Raw genomic sequence first — 18,293 nt, forward strand, 5'->3', positions numbered from 1 at the left:
GTCACCTTTCTCAGCAATTTGAGCTCATGTCAAATACCAAAAAAGAAGACGAAGAAGAAAGAATGTGTTGGCAATTAATTGTGGGCTAAAGAGGGGCAGCAGGCACAGGGGCCCATTGGGTGGGCCCAGACTTCCAGGGAGGGCAATGCGGACAGTCTGGATAAAATGAAGAACTGACTCAAAACTGAGACAAGGCAGCCAAACCTCTAACAGGAGGTAAATTCTTTCTCCAGATAGTCTCCTACTCATTTTTAGAGAAAGCTCAAGTATTTACATGATTCAGGGTACATAAACATATTCTTAATTACCATAACCATCTTGATTCAATTGATTACAACTGGAGTTCCATCTGAGCAAGACTGCTGAATAGGAAGGACTTTCCTCAAGAGTAAACCAAATCTTAGGATTCTCAACCTTGACTCATGGTTGACATACCTGAGGTAAATTCTGAAGCATAGCAAAAGTCAGTTTCTGCAGATCAAAGTGGGGAGTCTGCCAATTTTCACTGAAAATTCAAAACCCAATTTTCTCCTCTTTTTTTCAAATAGTTGATCTCATCTTAATTTTCAAATATTTTTGGAGCCTGGTCTCAAGAAGAATCTGCCTAAATTTCTCACTGTTCCATGGTGACATGTCAGGACCAGAAACTAATCCAGTGCCAGGGTCAATCCAGAGCTAAGGTTAAGTTGTCACACACAAGTAATTCAAAAATAATTTTTTAAAAAACCTGTATACTGACTCAGTGACCTCACTGTCAGTTGGGGATTTCAGCAGCTCAAGCACAATCTTTACCTTAGATGAAGGTTCCAGGTGCAAAAAAAAAAAAAAAAAAAAAAAAGTATGGAGTACTGAAATATTTTCAGAGCTCTCATTACAGTATGAACTTATACTACAGATTGCTCATCTCACAGACTGTAAAGACAGTGGGTTTCTCCATGTTTCTGCCTTGAAAGCTAGAAAATTCAGCCCCTACCATTCAAGTTTTACAAGACTGGAAAGGATATAAACAGCTTCTGTATTCTCATGGTCTTAGAGAAGGCTTCTTCCATTCTTCCAGTTCGCATTTGGAGGTAGTGACTGCACTAGACCATGTCCTGCTTCCACAGGTGTACTGTTTTATTTTGAACCTGTAAACTAAACTCTATTTTATTAACTCATAGAAACTATTAGAAATAAGGCCTTTCCAAACGCTAAAGACAATAAATACATCCATATACGAAATCATTCCATGAGTCAGAGAACAAATAAGTGACTCTCCTCCCTGGGAAAGGCAGAAAACTGGAGAAAGCCTAAGCTACTTTGAGTTGTTAATTGTTTTCTGAAAATCACAGTTTAGGCCTTAAATGTAACCAGTTAGCAATACCTTCTCCATTCAGAGTAGGAAACTAGTTAGGAAACTATATGCTTTCTGGGCCAAGAAAATGCTCTTAGGCACAATCATTTCAAAACAAATAAACACACTCTGCTTATCTGTGTCTATCTCACCACTCTGGACGTTAATCATCACTGAAATAGATACCCCAGGCCCCCAGCCTCAAAGAGCTCCAAGGCTACAGGACCCCTCCACAGGAATGAATGTACATGCCAGGACAAACACCTCAGGAGCCTCACTCCCTAAACACCTATTGTTAATTCCAGGCAAATCTATCATAGGCAAATGCAAGACAGCACCCAGATACTGCTCAAAGGCTATTTAAAATAAAATCCCTGTTTGACAATATGTAGCACTTCATTCGGGAGGAAGAGGATCAAGTAAGCTTTCTTTAACATAAGACTGGCAACAGAATCTTTTAAAAATAGCTTTACATGCACAGATATACTTTTTCTTTCCATTATTTGCATTTGTTAATTTTCAGTATCAGAATTTGCAGATAGCACTCCTGTTCTTCCCCTGTCATACTGTCTACTTCTTGCATTCAGCCTACATTATCAACTGACAGCTGAATTCCACTGTCTTGTTCTTGTGAACGAACTAGGTTAGTTTGTCCTGTTACTCTTTAGGGAAAATTTGAAAGACTGCTATATGAAACATTTCTTTGATTTTTATTGTTATATTCAGGATATTTCTATTCCAACAGGCTTCATAAAATCTCCACACAAAACTGATTTTAAATCAGACAACTGACGCCAACTATCTTTGTGTCCCTTTAAAAAGAAAAAAAAAGCTTAGTACCTTTTAGTGTTCACTGTTTGGGCAAAAGGGAAGCAAATTATTTGTTTGTGGTTTTAAAGTGGCCAGAATGCCTTCAAGCACAAGTATAAGACCATTAGCAAATCACAAGGAACCAAAGCAGTTCATCTTACTCAACAAAGCTATGATCAGTTAGGAACAGCCAAACTGAATGGGACTTGCCCTGGGCCGGAAGGTCAGTAAACCTTAGCAGTTTGTGTTTCTGAGAATCAAGAGGCTCTTCATCCCCAAGTGCAGGCCCTAAATCCACAGGTTCTGCTGTCATGTTTCCAAAAACATTCAGGACAGGTGAGAGAAACCAAGCAGAGTGTGTGTGTGTGTGTGTGTGTGTGTGTGTGTGTGTGTGTGTGTGTGTTTTCCCCTTTGTCTTTAGGCAGCACCTCTAAGTCAAACCATCCCCACTTTTGCTATATACAGACTACCTAGAGGAGAACCCAAACAATTAAAAAGTTCCATTTTACAATTTATTGAGTGCTTACTATGTGCTTAATGCTGTACTAGCCAGCATTCTACATTTAAGCCTCATTTTATCAGGCAAGGTTATTCCCATTCTTTTTTTTTTTTTTTTTTTTTTTTTGAGACGGAGTCTCACGCTGTTGCCCAGGCTGGAGTACAGTGGCGCGATCTCGGCTCACTGCAAGCTCCGCCTCCCGGGTTCCCGCCATTCTCCTGCCTCAGCCTCCTGAGTAGCTGGGACTACAGGCGCCCGCCACCGCGCCCGGCTAATTTTTTGTATTTTTAGTAGAGACGGGGTTTCACTGTGGTCTCGATCTCCTGACCTTGTGATCCGCCCGCCTCGGCCTCCCAAAGTGCTGGGATTACAGGCTTGAGCCACCGCGCCCGGCCTATTCCCATTCTTTATAGGTAATAAAACCTAGGGCCAGTGAGGTTATGTGGCTTCTGATCAAATCCAGTTTTGTGTAATGCTGATAAAAACTCATCTCACTTATCTAGTCTGCAGTTAATTAGCCCAAAGCATGAACAACAGCCCTGCCACTATCCAAGCAGCCATACTCTTGCTGTACTTTGGGCCCGGCTTTGCTGACTCCCTAAGTGGACTGGGGTGCATGCCTTCTTCCTTCAGGGATGACAACCACCTCTCTCTGTGGCTTATTAAGTCTCTGCAGCTGTCCAGAAACGGACCACACTGGTAAACATTCTCTCCACCTGCTGTAACACGCGTAACTTCTTCCCTCAACCCAGAAAACCCGAGCAGTGACCCTGCTCTTTATCAAGTGCTATGGTAAAACAACTTCCCTAGAAGGCCAGGACACCTTACCCTAGGACACAGGCGAGAAATCAAAACACACATGTCTAATAAATAATAAAGCCATATCATTTGGCAATCTCAAAGCATTTTACACCATAAATTCACTTTCATTTTTGTTATTACTGCTACAGAATGTAGATTCATTCCCAGTATCTCTCTTTTAGAGCATTTGAAAATAAACACCAATTCTTTCATTCATTCACTCAATCTCTATATGAAGAGAGAGAAAGCCAAACTTTGCCTTGGCTGGCTTGGGTTCCAGTTGTTTTAGACTTCCCTTATAGGTCAACTGATAATATTCTTTGAAATAGTTATTCTCATAAGAAAGGAAGAGAATAAAAAACTATTTCTGCAGGTGACAAGACCGCATGCCCAAGAAGTCCCAAGGAATCATTATCATGAACAAAATCATCCTAGAATAAAAAGAATAAAAAACCATCAAATTCAAAATTTACAAAAGTAATCTTCTACATTCAGTAATACCCAGCCAGAAAACATACCAAAGAGAGTATATTTGCAATAAAAACGAAATGCATAACATATTCAGAAATACACAGAAGTGCAACAACAGATATGTGAGAACTTTATCATGAAAACCACAAAAGTCCTTGAAAAAGTACAGAATTTTTTTTTGACAGCGAGTTGAACAGAAGTGTAAGGGTGACACACACACATAAATCCAACAGGATAATCTTACCCTGACAGATTACTAGACTCCATCAAAAAGTAACAATATTTAAAATAGTATGGAAATCGAAAACTGTATCAGTGACACACAATGAAGAGTTCAGATACAGATCCAATATACACACACATATGTATGTGTATATACATGTGTATATTATATCATATATATATATAAACTTATTATATGGCAAAATAAGCTTTCCAAAACAAAGGAAAAGAGAATTACTTAACAAAGTTGTAGTGATAACTAAGGTAGCCGTTGAGGCTACCTAACAAGAATAGTAAATTGAATTCACCTCTTGCACCAAAAGTGATATTGATGAAAGTGTTAGCTATTAAAAAATCAAATTAGGCCAGGCGCGGTGGCTCACCCCTGTAATCCCAGCACTTTGGGAGGCCAAGTCAGGCAGATAACCTGAGGTCCGGAGTTCGAGACCAGCCTGACCAAAATGGAGAAACCCTATCTCTACTAAAAATACAAAATTAGCTGGGTGTGGTGGTGCATGCCTGTAATCCCAGCTATGCAGGAGGCTGCGGCAGGAGAATCGCTTGAACCCAGGAGGCGGTTGTGGTGAGCCGAGATCACACCACTGCACTCCAGCCTGGGTAACAAGAGTGAAACTCCATCTCAAAAAAAAAAAAAAAAAATCAAATTTGTAAGAAAACCAGTGGGAAACAGATTTATCAGGTCTGTGGAGGAATTATATATTTCTCAGCTTTGGAGAAAAAAAGAGAAAAAAAAAATCACAAAAGACTGGCAGAGCCTAATAAAGTGTAAAACAGTAAAGTAAAATGAATTGACCGGGAAAAATATCTGGATCAAAGATGACAGACTAGATTCTAACATCTAAGACCCACAAAGATTCCAAATTTATAGGAAAAACACGAAGACCCCGGTAATAAATGAGCAAAGAGTGGGAACAGACAGTCTCGCAGGTGAAACAAACACATGGGAATATATTTATCCTGGCCAGTGGCAAAAGAGATGCAAAATAACACAACTTTGGTACCTTAAATGACCACTAAAGTAGCAAAGATTTTCTAAATTCTCACATAAAATTTGTTCACTCTGTGCTGTTTCCACTATAAAGTGGTACAGCACCTCTGCAAACCATAACCTTTGCTATAATGCCACCTTGAGATTTTATCCTAAGGAACTAATTTTTTTTAAATCTATATGGTATGACATGTGACTTATACTTCAGTAAAGCTGTTACTCAAAAATGCATCATTTCATTATTATCTATAATAACAAAAAGCTGAACATAACATGTAAGTTTAATAGTAGAGGGATGTTCTTTAATCTCATTATGGGACAGCCCACAAACATTTACTATGTACCTATTCTGTCAGGATCAGTAAGATAGCAACTATGTGTGCAACTGAAAAGTTTTTTAAATTAAAATAATTGTCTAGAGGTGATGGTATTATGGCTTTTTATGTTTTTAAAAACGTTCTTTAATGTCATAATGTACTAGAAAGAACTACTTTTTAAAAAATGGGTGGAATAGGGGGCAATCTGAAAGCTCTTACTCCCTCAATTCCCTACATGTTTTTTCCTTCCTATTTAACAGCTTAAGTGGTTCAGAAAAGTTTTTCATTCACAGGTCTCAGACCCTACCAAAAACAGGCCAAATTGCAATACCATGTCTTGTGCACATCCTGGACAGACTCCAGCCTCCTGCCTCAAGCAGGCCCCCTTTTTCGTATCGCTCTGCCTGTATGAAGTCATAAACTATGGCTGAACACTGGGACCGAGGGGCCTTGCATTAAGGTCCGAGCCCTGAAGCTTAACAACCTTTAGAAGAGGGTAGGGAGGATGAAAGATGAAAGTCCACAAAAATTCATGATAGACCACTTAAGGAACCTGGGTCCTAGACCTGGACTGGAGGAGTCGTCCAAAGCACGAAGGAACCACATAGACCAAACTGGCTCCTCTGGGGCTAAGGAACCGGGGCAGCTAAATCTCTGCAAAAAGACACAATCGAAAGCTTTAGGGAGTGCCTAAGATGGCTAATTGTGAGGAGCGGCCCACCGGGGAGGGTGCCTACTGAGGGATGCTCTCGGGAGGCTGCCTCAGAGGGAGGCCTTGGGGAGAAGGGGCAAAAGGGCCCCCGAGAGTGCTCGGGAAGGGGCGGAGGCGGAGGCCAGCTGTAGGCCTAGGAACTCGGAGTGCGACACGACCCTGGGCAGACCAGGCCGCGGCGCCCCGCCCTTTCCCGGGACGCGGGGCCGGCCCGGGGCGGGGAGCGGGCGGGCGAGCGGACGCTTACAGGTCGGTGCCGAGCCGCGTGAAGCCGGAGTTGAGCGAGGCCCGGGCTATCCGGCGCCAAAGCAGGTCGCAGCTGGTGAAGCGCCGCAGCCAGCGGCACACCTGGGCCAGGCGGCCGAGGGCCCGCATGTCCAGGTAGGAGCAGATGAGCAGCAGCAGCTCCTCCGGCAGGCGCCAGAGCGCGGGCCCCGCGGCCGGGCGGGCGGCCGACTCCCGAGCCGCCTCCTCCTCCTCCTCCCCGGCCTCCGCCGCCATGGCCACCCCTGTCCCCGGGATGTCGGCCCAAGCCTGACCCCCTTGTCTCTGTGCTCTTCCCGGCCTGGCGCCCTCCCGCCGCCTAGCCCTGACCCTCCATGCCTCCTTCTTCCTATACTCTCTTCCTTGTGCCTCCTTCCCGGCCCCTGCACTCCCCTCATCTCCCTTGATGATGCCTCTCGCCCCTTCCTCCACGCTTCCGCCTCCCTCTGCTTCCTCCCTTGGGCATGCCCTGGCTCCCGCCTCAGCCCCCGGCCCCGCTGCCTCCTTCGCCGTCTGTGGCCCGGGCTTCCCTTCCGCCCCGCTTCCTCTTCCGCCTTGCCCCGCTCTCGCTTTTCCCTTCCCCTTCCCCTTCCTTCGCTTCCCCCTCGCCACCCTCCCTTCCTGCAGCTTCCTCGCCTCTCCGCCCTCGCCCTCGCCGGGCCCGCCGTTCCCGGGGGGCCCCAAGCGGCCCTGGCTGCCCATGAGCGGCGGCGGGGCCGGCCCGACGCGGAGCCCAGTCCGAGCCGCCACCGCCGCCGCCCCGGGAGGAGGCGACACCATGTCGGACCGGGTCACATGGGGCGGCGCGGGCCGAGCCCTGGGCACGCCCCTCACACCTGCGGCCTTGGAGCCACTTCGGGGTGCCGGCTGGGGCCGGGGCGCGGACACCACCCCCGCATCCCCGGAAGTGCTTGGTGGAAGCACAGGAGTTCGAGTTGCAAACACGTGAGGCCGGTTTCAGGGCCCTGCCTAAGGCCACAAGAGGACCCGCTGCCCTCAGGAAGCGGCCAGTTGGAGCACCTGTCCTCAAGAAGCCCATAGTTGGGTGGCCTTCCCCCTCTAGGAGCCCTCCTCTTCCTCCAGTGATGCCTCCTTTTCACGGGCCACATGTGAGGGCCCAACGAATCTGCAGCCCTAGAAGTTGACAGATTCCAAAGCTTAGGTTCTCACACAGGCCTGGAAGCACGGTCCTGGCCTGAGCTTGGGTATTAGACATATTTGGGGATTTGCAGTCTTCTAGCTCCTGAGTCCATAACTTCAAAAACAGTCATGTATCAGGAAATGGCACAGCTAGGGATTCTTATCAGTCACCACCCAAGTGCAAGTTGATTCTCCAAGGACTCAGCATCCATTCTTCATACCACCCATTCGATTCACATGGCATTAATCTGAAGGGAGAGCTACTGAGGTCTAGAACTGTGCTGTCCAACAGTGTCCTCCCTAGTCACATGTGGCGGCTGAGCATTTGAAATTTGGCTAAAACAAATTGAAATGAGCTATGAGTGAGAAATGCACACCAGATTTTGAAGCCATACAAAAAATGCAAAATATCTCATTAATAATTTTATATTGATTACATGTTGAAGTGTTAATATTTTGGATATGCTGTATTGGGCTAAATACAATATATTTTATTTTATTTATTTATTTATTTATTTTCGAGACGGAGTCTCGCTCTGGCGCCCAAGCTGCAGTGCAGTGGCCGGATCTCAGCTCACTGCAAGCTCCGCCTCCCGGGTTTACGCCATTCTCCTGCCTCAGCCTCTCGATTAGCTGGGACTACAGGCTCCCGCCACCTCGCCCGGCTAGTTTTTTGTATTTTTTAGTAGAGACGGGGTTTCACTGTGTTAGCCAGGATGGTCTCGATCTCCTGACCTCGTGATCCGCCCGTCTCGGCCACCCAAAGTGCTGAGATTACAGGCTTGAGCCACCGCGCCCGGCCAATACAATATATTTTAATGTAACTACTAGAAAATTTAAAATTATACATGTGACTTGCATTTGTGGTTCGGGTTATTTTTCTATTAGCATTGGGCTAGGCAGTAAAACTTGGAGGAGGGGAGGAAGATGCCTATTTCTGTCTGTTTATCCTGTACTCCAAAGCCAGATAGGAAGGACTGGGGAGTTTTCTTTTGTACTTATCTACATCTTAACACCCATTTTCAGGGAGCGGGAAAGAATAAAAATCGGCCCCGAAAATTATTCAACACCTAGCATAGCCAAAGGGAGACCTAGGAAGCAACTACATTGTATTATGGTGCTGCAAGAAGCATCGTGTAACAAGGTCAGACCGGAATCTGGCTTTGCCCTAGAATTACTTTTTGATCTTAGCAAAACAACAACAAAAAGCCCCACCTATCTTGGCCTTTTAGTGTTCTCAATCTGTAGTGGAGATAATGCCTCTGCCTTACTTTCGAGGGATAAATGAGATGATCCCTGTAAAATGCTTTGAACTCCTCTAAGAAAATTCTTAATAATAGTTACAGGTCAAATCCTGTTACAAAAAAATGCCATCCCTCCCCCACCCCTCCAAATGCAACAAAGACTTTGTGTAGAAACCGATTTCCAAACTCAAGACAGTGGTTTATTAAAAGCAATATTTTATAGATTTCAATGCAGCCAAAGAATTTAAGCCATCTTTTAGAGATCATTATAAAGAAATGTACTTATTCACAGGTATCACACTGTTAGAAGACTATTGAGGCAGGAATACTTAGGTGGCATCATGAGTTCAACATTTATTGATTTTGCTACATTCATGCACTGTGAGCTACTCAGGAAGGAAGACAGATGATATATGGTTCCTGCATTTTGTGTTTAGATTTGTGTTAGAGATGTTTGTAATTTCTTACGGTTTGAGTACCTTTTAACTCATTTAGGATACATAGTAAAGCTGAGTAGTTCATCTATATTCTATCCATTTTTAGTGGAGGCACTAAAACTTCTTTAACCCAACTTAAATTAGAATTAAAATCCATAATCACACAAGTGTAACTTACTTTATTTTCATTAATGGAGAAATTAAAGAATCATTTGAAAACATCAAATCAGCCAGGCACGGTGGCTCACACCTGTAATCCTAGCACTTTGGTAGGCAGGGGCAGGCAGCTTGCCTGAGCTCAGTTCAAAACCAGCCTGGACAACACGGTGAAAACCCATCTCTACTAAAAAATACAAAAAAAAAATTAGCTGGGTGTGGCAGCAGGCATCTGTAGTCCCAGCTACTGGGGAGGCTGAGGCAGGAGAATTGCTTGAATCTGGGAGGCGGAGGTTGCAGCGAGCGGAGATCGAGCTACTGCACTCCAGCCTGGGCGACAGAAAAAAAAAAAGAAAAAAAAAACAAAACATCAAATCATCCTCTTTCACATTCAAACTAGAGATCAGGTAAACTCTTAGCCTAGAATTGTAATGCAATGATTTCCAAAAAAGTCAACATACTGTGCAGGAAAAAAAGCAAAGCCAAAATGGAAAATTGGCATATAATCTGTTATTTGGTGGTGATGTGTGTCCCTAATTTACCAAACGTGATAAAGAAACAACAAAGAAAAAAACCTTTAGCCTTAGCTCAGAGAAGCAGCTAGAATTTTTCATCAACTCTCCCTTTTCCTGCCCCCAACAAAGAAAAATCCAATTTTGGATGTAAACCAAACTTTTAAAAATTGTATCATAAAATTTACTTTTAAAAATCTTTTTGTGGTAGAGTGTCAAAAAAAAAAAAAGCAACTGAAAAGATGTGACTGAAAAGATGAGTTTATAATGAAAGTAAATGCATGTCTCCATGGAGGACCTGAATAGCATTTTTCTATCAAAGAAAATAAATATATTAATACTCAGAAAAGAGGAAGTTAGAAAGAGTTTAGTGGCCTTGACCATCTTTTTTTTTTTTTTTTTTTTTTTTTTTTTCCGAGACGGAGTCTCACTCTGTTGCCCAGGCTGTAGTGCAATGGCGTGATCTCGGCTCACTGAAACCTCCGCCTCCTGGGTTCAAGCAATTCTCCTGCCTCAGCTTCCCGTGTAGCTGGGATTATAGGCACCTGCCACCACGCCCAGATAATTTTTGTATTTTTAGTACAGACGAGGTTTCACCATGCTGGCCAGGCTGGTCTTGAACTCCCGACCTCAGGCCATCCACCCACCTTGGCCTCCCAAAGTGCTGGGATTACAGGCATGACCCACCCCGCCCAGCCCAGAACATCTTAAAGTAAAAGTCATCGACTCCCTTGAAGTTCAGATTCAGGAATCATCATGAAATAAGGTAGGGAGGTGAAATCTACCTTTGTTTTCATAAAGCTTTTTTATTTTAAAAAATTAATTTATACATTAATAAACTGAAAACATTGAACACAATATTGGCTGGAGGCTGAGGCAGGCCGATCACCTGAGGTCAGGCTGGTCTGCCTGGCCAACATGGTGAAACCCCGTCTCTACTAAAAGTACAAAATAAGCCAGGCGTGGTGCCACGCGCCTGTAATCCCAGCTATTCAGGAGGCTGAGGCCAGAGAATCGTTTAAACCCAGGAGGCAGAGGTTGCGGTGAGCTGAGATTGCACCACTGCATATCAGCCTGAGTGACAGAGCGAGACTCCATCTCAAAGAAAAGCCCGAAGACACAATATAAATTTTATAATTTGGTGGGTATTTAGAAACACTAACGTTAATTTACCCTTTTTTTTTTTTTTTTTGAGACAGCGTCTCACTTTATGCACCCAGGCTGGAGTGCAGTAGCATGATCTTGGCTCACTGCAGCCTTGACCTCCTGGGCTCAAGCAGTCCTCCCACTTCAGCCCCAGAGCAGCTGGGACTACAGGTGCCTGGTTAATTTTTTTATTTTGTTGACGAGGTCTCACCATGTTACCCAGGCTAATAGTTTACTTTTAAAGAGGATTTTAAAGCAGAGATATAGTTATTTATGTTACTGTGTACATGTAAGTGACATGCATAATGGTGATTGTTGCTGTTATAGGTAGCACATTGTATATGTTTAGGATTGTAAAAAGGCTAGAATTTTGTGTTCTGGCCATTCTTATAAACAGAAGACAGAATCACCTATTCACACATTCATTACATTGGTGCCCACATACCCATTGGTTAAACCCTCAGGGCCCCTCAGGAGCTGGCAGATTTAACAGGAAAATTATTCTGAGATGAATGAGAGAGATTATTTTGTGAATGACAGATTTCAATATCATATGTGGGCCCAGATGCTCACCATTATTCCTCTATAATAGCATTGGCTTAAATTTACTGTAAGTACTTACTATATGCCAGCCACTATTGTAAGAGCTTTCCAGCCAGCCACGGTGGCTCACACCTATAATCCTGGCACTTTGGAAGGCTGAGGTGGGAGGATCGTTGAGCCCAGGAGTTGAAGACCAGCCTCCAGGAGTTCAAGAACAGCCTGGGCAACACAGGAAGATCCTGTCTCTACCAAGTAATTTTTAAAAATTAGCTGGGCATGGTGATGCACATCTGTGGTCCCAGCTACTTCAGAGGCTGAAGTGGGAGGATCAGTTGAGCCTGGGAGGTCAAGGCTGCAATGAGCCATGATCACACCAAGGCACTCCAGCGTGGGCAACAGAGCAAGACCCTGTCTCAAAAAAAAAAAAAAAAAAAAAAAAAAAAAAGGTTAATCATGTAGACTTTCAAACTCTTAATGCTTTTCATAATCTTTTTTCAAAACTTCAAAGGGATTGTTAGGAACTAAAGTGTCTTGCAAAAGAACATTTAGCTAAAATTTGGTAATTCCTTCATTTTGTTTCAGCTTCATTTTCTTCAATTTCTTCATTTTGCTTCATCCTCATTTAGTAACTATGTACGGTATGTGTGAGCCTTTTGTGTAAATTTATTTCTCTGTGTATATATGCAAAGGGAAGGTTTGTGGAATAATGTTAATAATGGTTATTTTTAGGTGATAGAATTTTGGGATTTTACTTTGTACTTTTCTGTATTACTTAATTTTTAAATAAGAAGCATGTACACATTTACAAAATAAAATCTATTAAAAAAAGAGTTGCCATGAGTCTATACACCATGCAAAAAGGAATTTGGTGATTTGAAGCCTAGATCATTGCCAGAGTTTTAACCAGCTACCCAAGGTTCCTCAAACCTTATTTAAATAAGGCTGGGTGTGGAGACTCATCCCTGTAATCCCAGCACTTTGGGAGCTGAGGCAGGAAGATTGCTTGAGCCCAGGAGTTCAAGACCAGCCTGGGCAACATAGTGAGATCCCCATCTCTAAAAACTATAAGAATAAATTAGGTAGGTGTGGTGGTGTATACCTGTAGTCCCAGCTACTCGTGAAGCTGAGGCTGGAGGATTACTTGAGCCCAAAATGTTGAGGCTGTAGTGAGCCATGTTCATGCCACTGCACTCCAAACTGGGCAACAGAAAGAGACCTTGTCTCAAAAAATACTAAAACTTTAAAAATTAAAATAAAATGTGTTTCATGTAATCGTAAAATAAACAAGTTAAAAGTCTTAGAAAGGAAAAGAAACAAGAAGTCTCACAGTGAATGCTGTATTTGTAAATATTCAAGCTTCTCAAAAATAGAGAAAGAGACTCTAAAATGTTATTTTCAGAAATTATCTATTGGGTTGGTAGTTTATATCTTGAAATACCACCAAGATCTGCTCTGGTTTTATATGAATCCATCTTCTTTGCCATATTCAAAGATAAAATATTTTTACCGTCCGTGAAATAATTTTAAGCAAGTGCTATTCAAAAATAGTTATTTTGGCCAGGCGCAGTGGCTCATGCCTGTAATCCCAGAACTTTGGGAGGCTGAGGCGGGCAGATCACGAGGTCAAGAGATCAATACCATCCTGGCCAACATGGTGAAACTCCGTCTCTACTGAAAATACAAAAATTAGCTGGGCATGGTGGTGCACGCCTGTAGTCCCAGCTACTCAGGAGGCTGAGGCAGGCGAATCGCTTGAACCCGGGAGGTGGAGGTTGTAGCAAGCCAAGATTGCGCCACTGCACTACAGCCTGGCGACAGAGCGAGACTCTGTCTCAAACAGATAAATAAATAGAAATAAAAATAGTTATTTTATGCAGAAGAAAAAAGACTGGAAGGAAATTGATAAAAAGCTAGAAATGGTTGCTCGTGAGAGGTGTAATTATGGGTAGTTCTATCTGCTGCTGCTTTATACTTTTCTTGCATTTTTAAAGTCTTCTGCAGTGAGTATGTATTACATAGATAATCATTTTTTAAAAGATAAAAAAAACCTCAGAGGTATTTACACCTACATATAAGAAAGAACTTAATTAAGCTAGTTCATTTTAATATTTTTAAGGGAGGGCTGCACATAGTGACTTTCTTTCAAAGAGTACAATATGGAAAGGGGATGGATTGGGAGGGCAACTCGACAGTGGAGAAGCCTGACAAGAACTACCTCAGCCGGGTGATCAAGGTCAGCATCACTAGTCATAAGTCATATTGATAGTAGGTCTTGGTACAATATGATGAAAATGGCAAGTTCATTAAAACTAGGAAAGCTGGCCGGGCACGGTGGCTCAAGCTTGTAATCCCAGCACTTTGGGAGGCCGAGACGGGTGGATCACGAGGTCAGGAGATCGACACCATCCTGGCTAACACGGTGAAACCCCGTCTGTACTAAAAAAAATACAAAAAAAATTAGCCGGGCGAGGTGGTGGGCGCCTGTAGTCCCAGCTACTCGGGAGGCTGAGGCAGGAGAATGGCGGGAACCCGGGAGGCGGAGCTTGCAGTGAGCCGAGATCGCCTCACTGCACTCCAGCCTGGGCGACAGAGCGAGACTCCGTCTCAAAAAAAAAAAAAAAAAAAAAAACTAGGAAAGCTGAGAAACTGTCACAGCCAAGAGGAGCCACAGGAGACATGATGACTAAAGGTAACGTATCCTGGATGGGATCCTGGAACAGAAAAGAAAAAGGACATTAGATAAAAACTAAGGAAATTGGATTGGTTTGTTAATAACAATCATAATATTGTAAAATGTGATAATAGCAGTGTATGGAAACTCTCTACTATCTTCACAATTTTTCTGTAAATCTAAAACTGTTCTAAAAAATAAAGTTTTTAAAAGTTTCATCTTAGGATGGGTGCGGTGGCTCATGCCTGTAATCCCAGCACATTGGGGGACTGAGGTGGGCAGATCACTTGAGGGCAGGAGTTGAAGACCACCATGGCCAACATGGTGAAACTCCATCTCTACAAAAAAGACAAAAATTAGCCAGGTGTGGTAGTGGGCACCTGTAATCCCAGCTACTCAGGAGGCTGAGGCTGGAGGATTGCTGGAGCCCAGGAGTTGGAGGTTACATGAACTATGATCCCGCCACAATGCTCCAGCCTGGACAACAGCTGTAAGATATTTTCCAAAGGGTCACACAACATCATTCCAAGACACTGTCCTAATTTTACAACTGAGAAAAATAGACATTTCCAATCACTAATTTTTATATAAATTATATATGTATATGTGTATGCATTTAAATATATGAAATGTAAACGCATAGCTATGTCTACAAAAGTTAAGGATCACGTGTCTATAATGAACAGTAGAGCAAGTAAGGAGGTGGGCAGGTGGGCAGGATAGAATATAAAATGTAATTTTTTTGAGGGGAAAAAAGATCTCCAGGGGTTTTGCCAGTTAGTAATGCTGTTATTAGTATGCAATGGGCTTCTTTGTGTCAACAGTGTACATTCCAAGAGATTTTGAATAAAATAGAGAGCATACCATCAGCATTCAGATCTAAGATTAAATTCCTGTATTGCCATTGCCATGTGACATCAGATTTTATGATTTTTCTAAGCCGGGCGCAGTGACTCACACCTGTAATCCAAGCACTTTGGGAGGCCAAGACAGGCAGATCACTTGAGGTCAGGAGTTTGAGACCAGCCTGACCAACATGGTGAAACCTCATGTCTACTAAAAATATAAAAATTATCCAGGCATGGTGATAGGCGCCTGTAATTCCAGTTACTCGGGAGGCTGAGGCAGGAGAATCCCTTGACCCTTGGGAGGTGGAGGTTGCAGTGAGTCGAGATCGTACCACTGCACTCCAGCCTGGGAGACAGAGACTCTCTCAAAAAAAAAAAAAAAAAAAAAAAAGATTTTGTTATTTTTTTCTGCTCTCTGCCAGTCAGAAGACTGTCATTTGGTAACAGATGATGGAAGATAAAAAAAAACGTGCCGGGCGCGGTGGCTCAAGCCTGTAATCCCAGCACTTTGGGAGGCCGAGACGGGCGGATCACGAGGTCAGGAGATCAAGACCATCCTGGCTAACACGGTGAAACCCGTCTCTACTAAAAAATACAAAAAACTAGCCGAGCGAGGTGGCGGGCGCCTGTAGTCCCATCTACACGGGAGGCTGAGGCCGGAGAATGGCGTGAACCCGGGAGGCGGAGCTTGCAGTGAGCCGAGATCCGGCCACTGCACTCCAGCCCGGGCGACAGAGCAAGACTCCGTCTCAAAAAAATAAAAAATAAAAAAATAAAAAAACTTGAAGATGAAGGGAACCACAAAACCTTGTGAATTTTTCATGATCACTGGGGATTTCTTACCTTGCCTTCAGATTCTAGTTATTTTTAAAAGTGTAAATAATCAGTCACCACTAAGATAGAGTATGTACAAATATGACCTTATGAGTTCTTTTCCAAAAAAAGAATGAGAATTAAGTTCTAGAAAAAATTTGCTCCTAAGCATCTTTAGTTTTTCTGGAAGAAAGTGCCAGGTTAAATATAAAATTCTTATTTCTGGTTCTATTGTTATTACTACTATTTAACAATGCCAAACTTTAAGTAAATTTTTTTCATTTGAGACATTTATTACACTGAATGAAACCATAGGATATCATTTATTTACAGTCCTAGGTTTCAAGTCCTGTTAAAAATGTGGAAAAAAATGTGAAAAACCCATAGGACAACTTTTCTGGAGTATCGTTCAATTACATTATCTTCAACAGATGGTGGATTGGGTTGTTAAATATAAACACAAGTTTTAATGTGAATGGAACAAGAGTAGATCTTAATTTTTTTGTTTTTCACTTTAGTAAAAAATGTATACACACATACTCAAAAACATATATACGCACACACATATATACATAATATACACACACACACCCACCAAGTTAAGAGCAATTATAGTCTTTGGACCAAAATTTTAACTGTTATCCTTTGAGAAACTATGTCACTGCTTCTAAAAATATATACTATAAAATGTGCCTTTTCTCCTTTCTTATAGCAGCTGTTGGAAATATAAATAGATGAATGAGGAAAATCCCCTATGTTTAAAATCCACCATGGAGAGAAAAGCAGGAAGAAGTTCAAGCTAGCCCCTGGGGATTTTCCCAGGTTCAGCAGATTGACCTGGAAACAAGGAGTGCAGCTTGAGCTCTTCTTCCTTTAGCAGCACAAGCACTGGTCAGAGAAATTTCCAAACACATGGAGCTTAGTGAGACCACCTGCTCCTAACACAGGACAATGGCCACTGGACCACCAACTCTGTTGCTTCAAGTCAACACCAGCTCTCCTTCACAACAGATGACAGGCTTTCCGCTAGAAGAGTTTCCCAGTAAAAGAGTGAGCAAAGAAACACTAAACTTCACATCTGCAATAGAAGCTGATAAATGAGAAGTGAAATGGACAAATTAAAAAGCTGAAACTGAAGTCAGTCTTATAGTAGAATCAAACAATAATTACATCGATATCAGCCCTGGCAAGACAGAGTTAAGAGCTCAAATTATCTCTTAGCAAGGATATGGGTCTGTAAGTGCTATGTAGCCACTAATGAGTAGAGAGGAATTTTTGCCCAGGTGCTCATGCATTCCTTACACTGCTCAGTAGATACGTGGCACAACCGAGCAACTTTATAATCTCTCAAGATCTCCATCTCTGGCCAGGCTCGGTAGCTCACACCTGTAATCCCAGCACTTTGGGAGGCCAAGGTGGGTGGATGACCTGAGGTCAGGAGTTCAAGACCAGCCTGACCAACAAAGTGAAACCTCATCTCTACTGAAAATACAAAAATCAGCTGGGCATGGTGACGGGCACCTGTAGTCCCAGCTACTTAGGAGGCTAAGACAGGAGAATTGCTTGAACCCGGGAGGCAGAGGTTACAGTGAGCCAAGATTGCGCCACTGCACTCCAGCCTAGGCAATGGAGCGAGACTCCATCTCAAAAAAAAAAAAAAAAAAAAGATCTCCATCTCTTGGACCATACAACAGTAGGAGAGGAGCCACAATGGTCAGACCCAATAGCTTGCCTAACTCCTGTAAAAGAGTTGAGGTCAACCAGATGTTGCAATTTTTCTGATTTGAGTCTTTAGTCATGTATGAGATAGCATGTTGGAGCATGTTGGAGTTTAATTAAAGGTGTGTAAAGTAATATTGAATTATATTTTGCAGGGGTAAGAGAATTAAAGTTAATATCAGCTATTAGAAGGAAATTATTGATGCTGTGTGTGTCTTATGTTAGCCCATATAAGAAATAAATGAACAGAATTTTAAGTGTTTAAGCAGTTATGTCATGACTCAATCTAAGTGGGATCCATGAGGAGACTGAGAGGAAGTAATTGAAAGTCTTGGGCTACACATGGTGGCTCATGCCTATAATCTCAGCCCTTTGGGAGGCCAAGGCGGGTGGATCGCTTAAGCCTAGGAGTTCGAGACTAGCCTAGGCAACATGGCGAAACCCCGTCTCTACTAAAAATTCAAAAATTAGGCCGGGTGTGGTAGCTCACACCTGTAATCCCAGCATTTTGGGAGGCCGAGGCAGGTGGGTCACGAGGTCAAAAGATCGAGACCATCCTGACCAACATGGTGAAACCACTCTCTACTAAAAATACAAAAATTAGCTGGGCATGGTGGCCTGCGCCT

The 18,293-nt window shown here is 42.9% G+C and overlaps 1 protein-coding gene and 1 long non-coding RNA gene across 10 annotated transcripts in view; one reads left to right on the top strand and one right to left on the bottom strand.

Annotated features, from left to right (window-relative positions):
• Nucleotides 1-7,221, bottom strand: part of FBXW4 (F-box and WD repeat domain containing 4) — a 110,733-nt gene extending 103,512 nt beyond the window's left edge. For all 9 annotated transcript variants that reach the window (XR_012418146.1, XR_012418144.1, XR_012418145.1 and 6 more), the window contains exon 1: nucleotides 6,422-7,221. Coding sequence is in view for 6 of the 9 variants with exons in the window: in XM_074002534.1 (XP_073858635.1) it covers nucleotides 6,422-7,218 (797 nt within the window). In the remaining 3 variants the exon portion in view is untranslated. The remainder of the gene's footprint in view (nucleotides 1-6,421) is intronic.
• On the top strand, nucleotides 6,377-17,932 carry LOC135965178 (uncharacterized). Its single transcript, XR_010578078.2, has 2 exons — nucleotides 6,377-6,555; nucleotides 16,661-17,932. It is a non-coding gene; the product is annotated as an uncharacterized lncRNA (long non-coding RNA).
• The last annotated feature ends 361 nt before the right edge of the window (nucleotides 17,933-18,293 follow it).

This window comes from Macaca fascicularis, chromosome 9 (assembly GCF_037993035.2).
Source record: "Macaca fascicularis isolate 582-1 chromosome 9, T2T-MFA8v1.1".
Lineage (NCBI taxonomy): Eukaryota > Metazoa > Chordata > Mammalia > Primates > Cercopithecidae > Macaca > Macaca fascicularis.